The sequence below is a fragment of the Marmota monax genome, unplaced genomic scaffold (assembly GCF_021218885.2).
Source record: "Marmota monax isolate L192 unplaced genomic scaffold, Marmota_monax_Labrador192_F-V1.1 WCK01_AAM20220418_F8-fsc00001, whole genome shotgun sequence".
Classification (NCBI taxonomy): Eukaryota; Metazoa; Chordata; class Mammalia; order Rodentia; family Sciuridae; genus Marmota; species Marmota monax.
In genome coordinates, this window is record NW_026693777.1 from 53,362,889 (window position 1) to 53,376,711 (window position 13,823).

At 35.3% G+C, this 13,823-nt stretch overlaps 1 protein-coding gene across 4 annotated transcripts in view; it reads right to left on the reverse strand.

The window, feature by feature from the left end:
• The window catches only part of Myo5a (myosin VA), a 205,107-nt gene that overhangs the window by 67,980 nt on the left and 123,304 nt on the right, over positions 1 to 13,823 (reverse strand). For all 4 annotated transcript variants that reach the window (XM_046461281.2, XM_046461280.2, XM_046461279.2 and 1 more), the window contains exons 17-23: positions 11,817 to 11,903; positions 11,621 to 11,729; positions 9,033 to 9,244; positions 7,951 to 8,107; positions 3,650 to 3,889; positions 2,083 to 2,331; positions 206 to 299 (exon numbers count right to left, since the gene is read on the reverse strand). In XM_046461281.2, the coding sequence (XP_046317237.1) occupies positions 206 to 299; positions 2,083 to 2,331; positions 3,650 to 3,889; positions 7,951 to 8,107; positions 9,033 to 9,244; positions 11,621 to 11,729; positions 11,817 to 11,903 (1,148 nt within the window). The remainder of the gene's footprint in view (positions 1 to 205; positions 300 to 2,082; positions 2,332 to 3,649; positions 3,890 to 7,950; positions 8,108 to 9,032; positions 9,245 to 11,620; positions 11,730 to 11,816; positions 11,904 to 13,823) is intronic.

A 13,823-nucleotide genomic window follows, 5' to 3' on the forward strand; every position in this document is an offset into this window, starting at 1 on the left:
TTACAAGTTCAGCACTAAGTCAACCAAAATATCTGGCACTCCTACCACTTCTAACTGTAAATTTACTGATGATAGCCTCAACTTTTTAAAATATTTAAGTGCTAAGTAATCTTGTAACTGGAAAAAAATAATGCTATAACTTATAAGACTTTGGTGTGAGGGTGGTTGGTGTATATATAGTATGTTGAGCTTACATAAGCCTTACCTGTCATCTCCTTAGCCTGCTCCACAATAAGGTGATTAAGGGTCTCTTTTTCCTGCTTCAGCAAAGTATTTTCTTCTTTCAGATTTGATACCAGCTATAAAATGAAACAATAAACTGAGATGATTGCAATAGAGGAATCTCCATTACTAAGTCTAAAGACCACATAGAAGTCACTCCATGCTTTCACCATCCTTGTGCCTCATGTCTTTGACCTGTTACGTCTGGTCACCCGTCAAACTTACCCTCTACAGACACTTTCTGGAAACCTCCTCCATTAGGTCTCTTCTCTGGGTTACTACAGAACTCTATATACACCTCTTTATAGCCCTTATAAATGATTTACTTTTCTGTCTTCTCTAATAGACTAGATTCCTAGTTGACAAGAATGGTGATAGTTGTTTTATGTTGTACCTTGAACATTTAGCAATTACTTGGTACCTAGCAAACATTTGTTCTCAAAGCAATATTACCATCTCATCTCAACATTGTGACACAAAGCTCATGTATATTCATAATTAAAATGAACATATTTTACCACATTAAAAAAAAAAGCACTGACCCTTAACTTTCTTGTTTCTGATTGGATAAAGATCCCCAGGAAGCAAAAATCAAAATCAAAGGTAACTTAGCAAAGTACATAATTTACATCCTTGGAATAAAATGTGTGCTTGTGATGAATGATATTTTAATCCTGTCTCCCTCAAAGTGAGAGCTATATTAATAAAGAGAAAGGTGATGCACAAACCTTTCAACACACTAGGCTTAGTGACAGGAAAAGAAGGCTCTGTGACCATAGATCCTGAGACCAGGAAAGTAGACAATAGCACTGTGCCATAGCCAAAGTCAGTTTAAAAAGTATCCCTTCTGGTAGACCAGTCTGCCCTCTGTACAAACATGGGTTTAACATCCATTCCAGTAGAAAGGTCTAAATTCTCTGTGGGCTCTTAAGATAAGCTGCTCTTAATCAGGGGTGTACAGACAATCCTGTAGTGCTTTCTCAAAATCTAGGTGCCTATCCCACATTTCCAAAGCTTGGGGAGGACAATTTTTTTAAAAAATATTTTTTAGTTGTATATGGACACAATACCTTTACATTATTTATTTATTTTTATGTAGTGCTGAGGATTAAACCTAGTGCCTAACACATACCAGGCAAATGCTCTACCACTGAGCCACAACCCCAATCCTGGGGAGGACCATTTTAAAAAACTCTCCAGGAAGCTGGGCCTGGTGGTGCACATCTATAATCCCAACAACTCAGGCAGCTGTGGCAGGCTAAGCTTAAGGTCAGCCTAGGCATTTTAGCAAAACCCTGACTCAAAATATAAAATTTAAAAAGGAATGGAAATATAGTTCAGTGATGCAGCATCCTTGGGATTCAATTCCCAGTACTAAACTAAACAAAACAACCCCAATACAAACAAACAAACAAAAAAACTCTCCAGGAGATTCTGATACACTCCTGGTTAAGAACCAGCTGTAGTGTAACTTATGGACTTCTTATTCAGAGAATATTTTTCCAATGATGAAGCTGGCTATCACAGTGAAATATTTTCATTCTTTCCCTGTCATTATATTTTTTCAAAAGGATCAAAAGTGGTGCCTACATCTACTCCTTTGAAAAGAAGACAATGAAATAAAAAGAAAGGAGAAATCTGAATCTGCTCATGTATACTATTCTATCAGACCGGAAAGGCAAGAACTTAGCTTAAAAGAGGAAACCTTATTCTTCCCACCAAGCTTAAATACACTGAAGATTCAAAGGAATCTGGAAAGCTTCTAGGGACTGAGGAGACTTAAAGGAAGAAAAGAAGTCCTAAACACTGCCCATTTACTTTGGGTAAGGTATAGAATGAAATATGGACATTAATTCCTACCTGCTCAGTTTCTTGTTTATATCTATCTGCTCGTTCTTCAATGGTTTTTTTCTCTGACTGAGTTTGTTCCAGGTCTTTCCGGAGCTTGGCAATTTCTTCCTGCAGACTAAGAACTCGTCCAGTGGCAACCTTAGCTTCCTCCTCACTTAGCTGAAGACGTTCTAAGTCACTCCGTAATTTCTCAGTCTCAGAGTTGTATATTCCTTCCAGATTGGTCAGTTTCTCCATGAGGCATTTGTAATCTTTATTCTTTAAACATACAAATAAGCAACAATAAGTAAATATATACTATTCATATGAATAACCAAATGTATTTCATGAAAAAATCATGCTTACTAATCACATCTGTGTTACATCATCACAGCATTGTTATAGTATATAACCAAATCTGTTAAACCGAATCATTTTTAATACAACTTGTATTAAACTCACATTGAGATATATGGGCCAAGTCAAAATGACAGCACATTTCCTCTGTATTAAGCATAGACAGGGATATGGATGGTAATACGCTCAACATTACAATAACACAACCAATATCTTCTCAGTGATACAAATTAACTGCATATCACAATTAATTCTGTTGTATGTGATATGCAACACAGATATGGTTTCTCATGATCATGAATTACATAGTAAATTCTTAATTTCATGATTTTTTCTTGCAGGGGCGGGGGTTACCGGGATTAAACTAAGGGGCATTTGGCCACTGAGCCCATCCCCAGCCCTATTTTGTATTTTATTTAGAGACAGGTTCGTACTGAGTTGCTTAGCACCTCGCTTTTGCTGAGGCTGGCTTTGAACTCCCCATTCTCTTGCCTCAGCCTCCCAAGTCACTGGAATTATAGGTGAGTGCCACTACACCTGGCAATTTCATGATTCTTAATCCAGAAATAGGGGAATGTGTAACTTGATTTTGAAAACAGATCAGAATGCCACTAAAAACAATGAACCAGCTAAATGATGCATAAAGATGATAAAATGGATTAAAAATCACAAATTTCTTACAAATATCCATTTAGTACCTCAAAATTCTTTTGTCTTATTCAGAAAATCTTTCAAAAATATGTCATTTCATTCTGATCCTTGTTTTCTTCTGCTATTCTTATCATTTATATATTATTAATACTTTTATGTCACTTACATATACTAAACTATTATTTAGTAACTATCACTAAGCAATCAATTCTTTATCTCTGCAAATAGCCTGTAAACTCTTTATAAGCATGGACACCTTTCTATTTCTTTTGTCATTTCAGTATAATAATATTATACTGCATACAAATAAATGATATGGTGAAAGAATTCTATAAAGTATAAAGTACAATAGGACTTTTGATCATTAAAGGTCTGAAGTGGGTTAGGGTGTTCTCAAAAATAAATCCCTTCCTTGATCCTTAAATTGTAATCTAACATATGAGCTCATCATTATTTCTATGCTCATTATTGTCATTATTTTATTTTTTGGTAAGACTAAAGGGTAAATTAAGGGGAAACAATATTGAAAATAATCTCAATGGATTTCTTCAGGCATGCTCCAACATCAGGGCTCCTTTTTAAAACACACCTGCTCATCAACTTTGCGCTGCAGCTGCATAATCTTGTTCTCCATGCCAATGTGGAGCTTCTTATATCGTTCCACAGAGCGAGCCTCAATTTTGAGCTTCTTAAGCTCACGCTTAGCCATCATCCGCCTGAAGCAACACTGAAGATAGATTATGGCATGCATGCTCTTCTTGTAATGTGTTCGAGCCAGCCAGCCACGGATCCACTTCTGAATGATGACTGCTTTGTGTTCGCGGAGTATCTGCAGAAAAGGGTAAAGGTGAAGTAGGTAAGATCCTGGATTATACCAAGGTTCAACTCTATCAATGAGAGGCTGACATGTCAAGCTGAGAATCAATACATTATCTAAAGAGAAAGATGAAAAAGTTGAATTAATAATGCATTATGTGAATTATTCATATCACAGAAATATGGAGGCATAACATTATCTTAACAAGTGATTTTATAGGCACAAATTATATGTATGATTATAAGCAGACTATACCTTGGAAACTGTCAAATAAAAGGCATCAGATTATCAAAAGAAAAAGGGTCTAAAGAGAAAAATACATTGATGTGGCTGTGTCCCTGTAGTATGCTGTTTTTAAGTCCTTTGGGTATAATCTGAGGAAAGGAATAGCTAGGTCAAATGATGGTTCCATTCCCAGATTTCCAAGGAATCTCCATACTGCTTTCCAAATTGGCTGCACCAATTTGCAGTCCCACCAGCAATGTATGAATGTACTTATTTCCCCACATCCTCACCAACACTTACTGTTGTCTGTCTTCATAATAGCTGCCATTCTGACTGGAGTGAGATGATATCTTAGAGTAGTTTTGATTTGCTTTTCTTTATATACAGAGATACGCATTACTTTATATATAGAGATATGCAAAATTGTGCTCTATATGTGTAATAAGAATTGTAATGCTGTCGTGTATTTAAAAAAACATAAAATCGATGTCAATATTTCTATATTTAACTAAAAGATTAAAAAAAGAGAAAAAAATACATTATGTTTCTTATTGTGTATGTTTTCTGTTAATAGACAACCCCCATAAAACTCCCAGAACCAGACACTCTGTGAACTACATGCTATTAAACTAGAAAATCTCCCCACTACTCTTACTGTTGACATCATCTCACCTCACTGTGCATTAGGCCTGTGCATGAGGACATGGGGTATGGTCAGCAAGCTGTTGGTAGAGGCCAACATTTAGGGTGCTAAAAGTTCATAGGTGATTTGACGTTTTTTCTCCAGAAAAAAGAAATTATGACACTCTTGTTTGTTACATTTGAGGAATACCATTCTATGTAGTTTCTAATTCCTATTTTAAATGAATAAGAAATCTGCTTGTGGGATTTAAATTTGGAAGAATGAGTTTAAAAAGAAAGTGAAAATTACAAAGATGTGAAGTAATCTTCCTTTTGATTTAATGTTTTTAAAAAATATTTTTAAAAAATATATAGCCCCTTAAATTTATACTCAACTTATATTCATGCCTTTTATGAGATTAATTTCTTGCCACTAAAGACCATTTAGCATAAACTATATAAATATTTTCTAGGAAAGATGGAGAAAATAAATTTTGAATTTTAAGAAAAGGTTGAACTAGAAAAACCTTGAGTTCCTTCTAAGTATATAATTTTATGAAATAACTCTTGTATGAAGTACATGATATTTAAATGTTATATATTTGGGCTGGGGATGTGGCTCAAGTGGTAGCGCGCTCGCCTGGCATGCGTGCGGCCCGGGTTCAATCCTCAGCACCACATACAAAACAAAGATGTTGTGTCCGCCGATAACTAAAAAATAAATAATAAACTTCTCTCTCTCTCTCTCTCTCTCTCTCTCTCTCTCTCTCTCTCTCTCTCTCTCTCTCTAAAAAAAAAATGTTATATATTTGAGCTGGATGCAGTGGTGCATACTCATAATCCCAGTGACTCAGAAGGCTGAGGCAGGGGGATCACAAGTTCAAGACTAGCCTCAGCGACTTAGCAAGACCCTGTCTCGAAATAAAATATACAAAGGGCTGGGGCTACAGCTCAGTGGTAGAGTGCGCCTGGGTTCAGTCCCACACTGTGGGAAAATAAGTTATGTACTTGGTTAAGTACTTGTTAGTGATTCATACAAATGAACATAATGTATCTCTTGTAAAACTTCTAAAGTGTAAAAATCTCTGAAACCATCTATTTAAATAGATAGCAGTTTAATAAGATCATAAAAAGAATAGTTCCTACTTTTAGGTTATATACCTGAGAAAAACAAAGAAAAAAATAGCATTCTAGAAGATATACTTCTTCTTATCAGTGGTTAAGTTTTGAATTATAAAACACCAAAATAAGCATAGGAGTTTAGGAGACCTGAGGAGTATCTTCTACCAACTCAATCCTGCACTTTTGGCTGTTCTTCCAACACTATGGCTTTCATCAAGTGCAGCCTTGCATTGTGCTGCCATGAGGCCAGCCCTCTGAACTTCTGAACATACCAGTCCTGAGGGAGGCCCTTGTTTTATCCAATGATTAAGGAGCAGGAACAACAACACTCAGTGATAGCAAACTGAAGGGTTTCAGACTTGAAAGTTCAAACAGCTCACAGTAACAAAGTAATAACACAAATTTTGCTTCTTCCCATGTGACTTTAGACATCGGTCCATTTCTCTAATTTCAGTCAAATGAAAACATAATATAATTGGAGCTTCCATGTTCAGTGGAACATGACTCAGATCCGTGACTCAGAGAAATGAAAGAATGTCTATATTTCCTTTAAGACAGCCCCACCCCAATCCCACTATGGGAATCCTTGGATCTCAAGAGCACAGCTAAAAGAAACTAGGATTAATAGGATGGCCTGTATGTGAGCAAGCATCTAATCTGAAACTACTCACCCAGCGCTGTGTCCAGTCACAGGGGGATTGAGCCAGCTAGTGACTACCACTGCCAAACTACTGGCCTCAAAACACATTTCAAATGTTTCTGAGGAGACTACTGAGGAAATTAGTTTAGTATATCTGAAAAGCCAAGTATAAAGCTCTGAAATCTCATACTTAGGTAGAAAGAACAGACTATAAAATAGACATAAGCAGAAAAAAGGATCTGGAGTAGCTGCCTTTAAATTTCCTTCAAACCACAGTTATTAAATATGTTCATTCAGATCTAATCAGTTTTATAATTTTTTATATCTAAAATCACTTCAAAATAAAAATGTAAAATGAATGGATGAAAATGGCCAAGATATACCCATACACTGCCAGTGATAAGAAACCTACCCCTAAATCACCCTATTTGTGTGCTTTCTGACTGGGATGCCCACAGAGCTCTAATATCCAGTTAGTAGATTTCTGGTGTATTAGAAACACAGTCTATACAACAGGCTTAAAGCCTTGCCAAAATGAAAGAGATAAAAACCTTTTTATCAACTGTCACAATTAAAATTAATCTGGTGATCCAGTATGTATAGAGTCATCTTTATTATTGCTAGATATAAAAATGATTTTTTAAAACCTTCTAAAGCATCATATTCCAATTAATACAATTTTAGCCATAATAATGTTATAATTTATTTTCTCTTCACCTAGTAAATTCTTCCAAGGTTGTCTGATACTTGGGTTAATCTTCTACTCATCTGTCATATATTTGACCTAATCATATGTATTTTATTTCTCTATAGTTATCTGATGATAGACTCCAAAGATATCATTTCCAGAATTTATAAAATTATTTGGAAAAATGATATTTGTACATGTGACTAGGTTAAAGATCTTAACATGGGAAGATTATCCTGGATTATAAAGCAGGATATAAATAGCATTATAATTGTTCTTATAAGAGACAGATATGAAAAGTTAGACACATTGAGAAGATACTGTAAGGGAAGAGCAGATTGGAGGGATATGCCCTAAGTCCAAAAAGTGCTGGCAGCTACTAGCAGTTGGAAGAAGCAAGGAATGGGTTCTCCTCTAGAGCTTCTAGACAAAGTGCAATCCTGTTGATACCTTGATTTTGGCTAAGTAATGATTTTGGACTTTGGTCTCCTGAAAGGTGAGATAATAAATTTCTGTTATTTTCAGTCACTAAGTTTGTTATAACTTATTATATACCTACTTTTTATTTCCAAACTACACAGATAAGGGATGAGAGGAGATAAATTTTTTCTTTTGTCTTATTAATATGTAATTATTTAATATTTAAAAACACACTACAATTGTTAGTTTTTTCCATATGGCTCCTATGTCCCAGCATCCCCTGTGGCATTATGTACATATATGGAAATTGATTAATGTTAATGGAATGAATAAACAAATTTGAAAATAATGTCTCACCTTGCGATACCTATTTCTGGCCAAGTAGCCTCGCAAGTAAGACTGAAGAACAATAGTGGCAGCTCGTTTAATCTTGTACTTCTTGTGGACCACATACATGCGCCAGTATTTCTGAATGATGACTGCTGCGTTGGTTCTACGCAGAAATTTAGCATAGCTAAAAGAACACAGTAGTACATTGTCAATAATAAGAAAAATGCAAAAATTCATATCAATGTCTTGGTCATAATGAGTAGTACCTGAATTACATTATTCTAATAATGTGCATGATAAATCAACATTTATATTTGCTTATATTTGTATAGCAATTAGTAGTTTCCCAAAGTAGAATTCATTCATTACCTCATCTAAACATTTATTATCATTAATTTTCTTACCTGAGTCTTTCCAATTTCTGAAAAGGGGCCATCCCATACTGCCAGATTTTACAATAAAAAAAAATAGAAAGTTCATAATTCTTTCGAGGACAGGGCTTATAACCATCAGCTAAGTGCCCTTTACAAAGGAGACCAGTCTACATGGTAATCCCATATTTACTTATCAAAAACTTTCTTAGATCTACCCATTGTTAATGTACCATATTTTTTCCTAAAATCTGTTAGAGTGTATATTCTTCATCATTAATGCCTTTCCACTTATACTTCAAAATTAAAATTGTCCTAATATGTAATCACATTGAAGTGTAGTTCTTCAGTACAGTATAGACTTTCTCAGCTACTTGTTCCTGAAAGCTCCTCAATGGAGTCATTATTAAGCAGGTCATATTCATGCCTATTTTAATTTACACATGATTTCTTCAAACTACCTATAAAAATAGAAAACACAAAAATTTTGAGGATATGAGTAGGTAGAAACTTAAAATTTTCTGAGGACGAATCAGAATCATCTATAAGGCTAAGTGAAATTTTATTATATTTAACTGTCTTATGAGTTGTTATTCCTTGAAACTAAGAAGGGGTGAGATGCTGACTTCTTAGGTAGGGTAACTACTCAAACCTGCCTTAGGTTGGATAATGAATTAGGTGAACACCTTAATCTTAGGGCCCTGTTAAAAATAACGTATAGGTACTCGGGAGACCTACCATCGAGCCTGGTAGCCCCGCACATATCTCTGCACAGTGATGGCTGCTTTACGCATGCGTAGGTACTTCTTCCTCAGCAGCCAACCTCGGATGGTCTTCTGGATCCGAATGCAGGCAGCCCTCAGTTTGTCTGCCCTCAATTTTTCTAGATAGGCCACTTGACCAGCACGGAAAAAGATCTTTGTTTTACCAAACTGGTATTTGTCCTTGTCCTATTTTAGGAAGAAATTATATATTCAGAAATAATAACCATATAAAAGAAATTTAAAAGAGAAAAATATGTCTAGAAGCAGAATCAGTAAAAGGATGAATCTATTAGCTAAAACTTAGGCTACATCACAATTAACTAATGGAGCCAGATTTTTGATCCTATGCAAGTTCAGCAAATAGAACGGATTTTTAAGGAAAACTATAGTTTAAGAGTTATTTTCCAGAATTATTCTACCTGGAATTTTTTTATCTGAGGCCCAAAACTTGGTTGTGGGTTATAGGCAGCTATTATTTTCTGGTTTGTATTTTAAACATCTCAAGGAAATGGAGATGTTGACACTCCCTCAGAGTGACCGAGCTGTAAGCATTACATCAGGCTGTATATTCCATGAGCAAGCTGAAGGGACAAAAACATCAGTGTGAAGAATAAGGCAGGAAGAAAAGCATATGAAATAAAATTGGGGGAAAAAAAAAAACCAACCCAAAAATCCATGGGTATTTATATTAAGAGTTGAGTTTCTCAACAATTATCTCTTGACTTCATCAACAGTATTTAAAACAAAAACAATAAGAAAAAACTTTATAAAAGTATTAAAATCCTATAAATTTCAAATTTCTTCCCCCAAATATAATCAGTTACATTGCTCAATGACATTTGCTTTACAAAAACAAACTTTTGAATTTCATACTGTTCTTAGTCACCACATCTAGAAACATGTAAATTATTAACCATTCTCATATCAAAAGAAGAGTAAAATGCATGTATAATAATCACCACCGTGATCTGAAATTCTAAGCAAAAACAGGAAATCCCTTTTCACTGTAAGCAGATATATCCTATCTTATATACGAAACCTAAAAATAAGAAACCTCCAAGTGCATCTAAAAAATCTAAAATTATTCAATAATTTTAGAGTCATAGTTAAAAGTGATCCTCTCCTACCACCCCTGTCCCATCTCAAGATCCAACTTTGCCTCCATCTTGCAGGCTCCTCTGCCTATTCCTTTCGAGGCCCTGAAACCAGGTCCAGAGTGGTAAGGAAGACAGGAGTAGGACTGTTGCTCAATCCCATGTGAACTCAGGGTTGAAAGGAGATAGGCCAAACTCGACAAACACTAGGTTTTTTTTTAAAACATGACTTGTTTGTTTTTTAAAAACAAACTCTCTCTCTCTCTCTCTCTCTCTCTCTCTCTCTCTCTCTATATATATATATATATATATATATATATATATCATTACCAAAGGAAATTACCTGTTAACAGTCTATTAGGACTAACTATCTTGAAGTGAGGCAATTCCCTTTAGACTCGTTTCAACCAGTAAAAATATATTTTAAAAAATTTTTTATGAATCTTAATTCTCTAAGTCCTAGATCAGAAGATCAGTAATTCTCAAAGTGCAGTTCTCTTCAGATAGCATCAGTATTACCTGGGAATTTGTTAGTAATGCAAATTACGGGGCAATTCCCTGATAATTGCCCCAGAAATTCTGGGGGTATGGCTTAGAGATCTGTGTTTGGCAAACACTCCAGGTGACACTAATTCACAATAAAGTTTTAGAACTTCTTAGCCTGGGATGATTGATTCTCTATAATATCAACATATATTTCCTAACCATTACTTTACAATCCCATTCACAAATCTTATACTGCAAAAAGCTACTTTTTCTGAGCAAACCCTATGCTTGCTTGCTTTTTTCATACCATGCTTTCTCTTAGAATATTCTTTCTCCAGTTTTATCCAGTCTTACCCATTCATGAAATTGTTCCTCCTTCCCCTAGCTGGATGTGACTTTACCTTCCTGATTTCTTGTCCTATTCATTAAGCATTTGATATAGACTCTAAAGTATAGTATATTTAACTTTAAAATGCATTACTTGCCAAGATAGACTGTTACTTGAGAATAAGGCTCATTTTTTGTTTTTGTTTTTGAGACAGGGTCTCACTATGTTATCTACATTGGCCTCAAACTCCTGGGTCAAGAGATTCCCCTCATTACAACCTGAGTGGCTGGAACTACAGGCATGCACCACCATACTATTAAGAATCATTTTTTCTCAATTACACATCATCTGGTCTGGTGTCTTCCATAAGTAAGTACTGCAAATATTTTTGCTGAAATGATCACAGTCTCTAAAATAAATGTGTCTCAAGTTGGGTTCAGGCCTTAACAATTTTATTTTCTGATAATGGACCATTCTCCTGCTCACAAGTTTTAGCATGAGTGAGCCTCAACCTCTAAGACAGTGTGCCCCTCTACCCAACCACCCCTAGATAATTTGGATGAATGATATTTTACATGAAAGCTCCCAGGGTCTTTACAAATAAGAACCACAAGGCCTTTGTTCAGATAAAGGTAAGTGAAAAATCTTTCTCACCAGTATCAGTTTCTCTAACACATTCTTGCATGTTTGCTTTCTGTCACCTAGCACATCTTTTTGCTTCATTAGGACTCGGTAGCGACTGAAAAATTCTTGGTAAGTCCACCTATAAAAATAAAATTACATCAGTTTATTTAAAGATCTAGGAATCTCCCCATTAGGATTCCTTACACCTGAAAAATGTCACGCCCACCGTGAGGGGAAACCTGCTGCACTGATTCGAATGGTTTCCAGGACACCACATGCTCTCAGTTGCTGCACTGCCCTCTTCTCATCAAACCTACATGTTTAAAAAAAAAAAAAAAAAAAAAAAAAAAGGTCATTAGTGCACAAAGAACCAAGCTGTAGTCACTCTCCTCAGGCAGGGTTAAAATTCTTCTGTAAACAACCAAGTGGATAAATTAAAAAAGAAAGCATTCAAAAGTTGAAGCTGTGATCAAAATGGAAAACTTCATGAGACTGGGGAGAGACAATGAGCAATAAAAATAGAGCTGTAAACACCCCCTAGGGTTCAAACCACAAACTCATAAGAAAGTGCACTGAGGATACTAAAAAAAGAAAGGAACACAAAATTTCTCTGCATTGTCCATACTCACTTACATGGGTTGACCTGATTAATTCTCAGAGATTTTTAGCTCCCTATATAGGTTCTCTTGGAATGAATACTGGCCAGTCTGGAAGATATTCTTCATTCTTGAGCAGTTCCATCCCTCGGACTAAAAATGGACACCATTCCAACAGGAAGGACACATTAAATATGCCCCAGTAAGTTTTTTTCTTAAAAAAATTATTGATGTTTTAAAAGCTATTTACTGTATACATACTAAGCATGTATAGTGTTTATATAAATGAAAATATTTTATTTTGTATTATATTTTATATTATTTCACTATGGGCAATTGAAATCTTCAAATTAAAATAATACTAAAAGAGGAAGCAGAAAGGTCTCCTCTAACTATATGATCACTCTTATTACACTCCCATAGCTAGGCTCTGAGTGATCCATCTACACCTTCTCCTGCACTCTCTTCTCAAGTGTTCTGTTGGTGGCAGGAGATGGAGTTTGCTGATGCAAGGTCATGGCTCATGGCATGGCAATTGCTTCCTGCTTGCCACTTCCTCTAGAGAGGGCTTCTTAATGATGAGGGGCACAGGACAGCAGTCTTTCAGATATACTCTCTAGATAGCAGGATTGGCAGGGAAGTAAGGAAACAGGCAATCATAATTTGTAGAATGGGTGTATGTGCCTCATTTTTTTTCCTTTTCTTTTTTTCTCATCTTTTAAAAAAATACTTATGGAACAGTGTGATATTTTAATATATGTACATAATGAGTAATCCTCAGACTAGAAGCATGATTTTGACCTACAAATTCACAAATTCCACTTCTAGAAATATATTATCCAAAGGATATATTAGACAAACAAAAATTATAGGCAAAAGATGTTTTTATTGCATTGTTGAAACAACCTAAATAATCATCAGTAGGCAATAATTTGAATAAATAATGGTACATCTGTGTCATAGGATACTCCGCAGCCATTAAAATGAGATGTGGACTTTTACTAACATGGGACGTGTCCACTATCTATTGCATAAAAAACGGAGATAAAACTGCAATTACAGCATTGAGATCCTCCCTTATTCTAGTATTTTTTCCCTCTCTCTCCCCGTAAATCAGTCTGTCTGTCTGTCTGTCTCTCTCTCTCTCTCTCTCTCTCACACACACACACAGAATAGGAAGGAAGGGATGCTGGTTAGTCAAGAATGGTTTATGCCAGTTTATACCAATTATCTTTTTCATTTCTTTTTATACTATCCTATGTTTTCTGAAAATTGTTTTCACAATGTACATGTATTAGTTTCAAAATTAAAGGGATATCTTTTTGTGGGGTGGTGCATGAAAGATTCTTCTCTCATATTTAAAAAAATTTATTTGTTCTTTTTAGTTATAAATGACAGTAGACTCTGTTTTGACATATTGATACAAATATGGAATATACCTTATTCTAATTAGGATCCCAGTCTTGTGGATGTACATGATGTTAAGATAGACTGGGGTGTATTCACATATGTACATAGGAAAGTTATGACAGATTCATTCCACTATCTTTTCTATTCCCCCTCCCTTCCTTTCATTCCCCTTTGTCTAATCCACTGAATTTCTATTCTTCACCTCCCCGCCCACCCCTGACCTATTG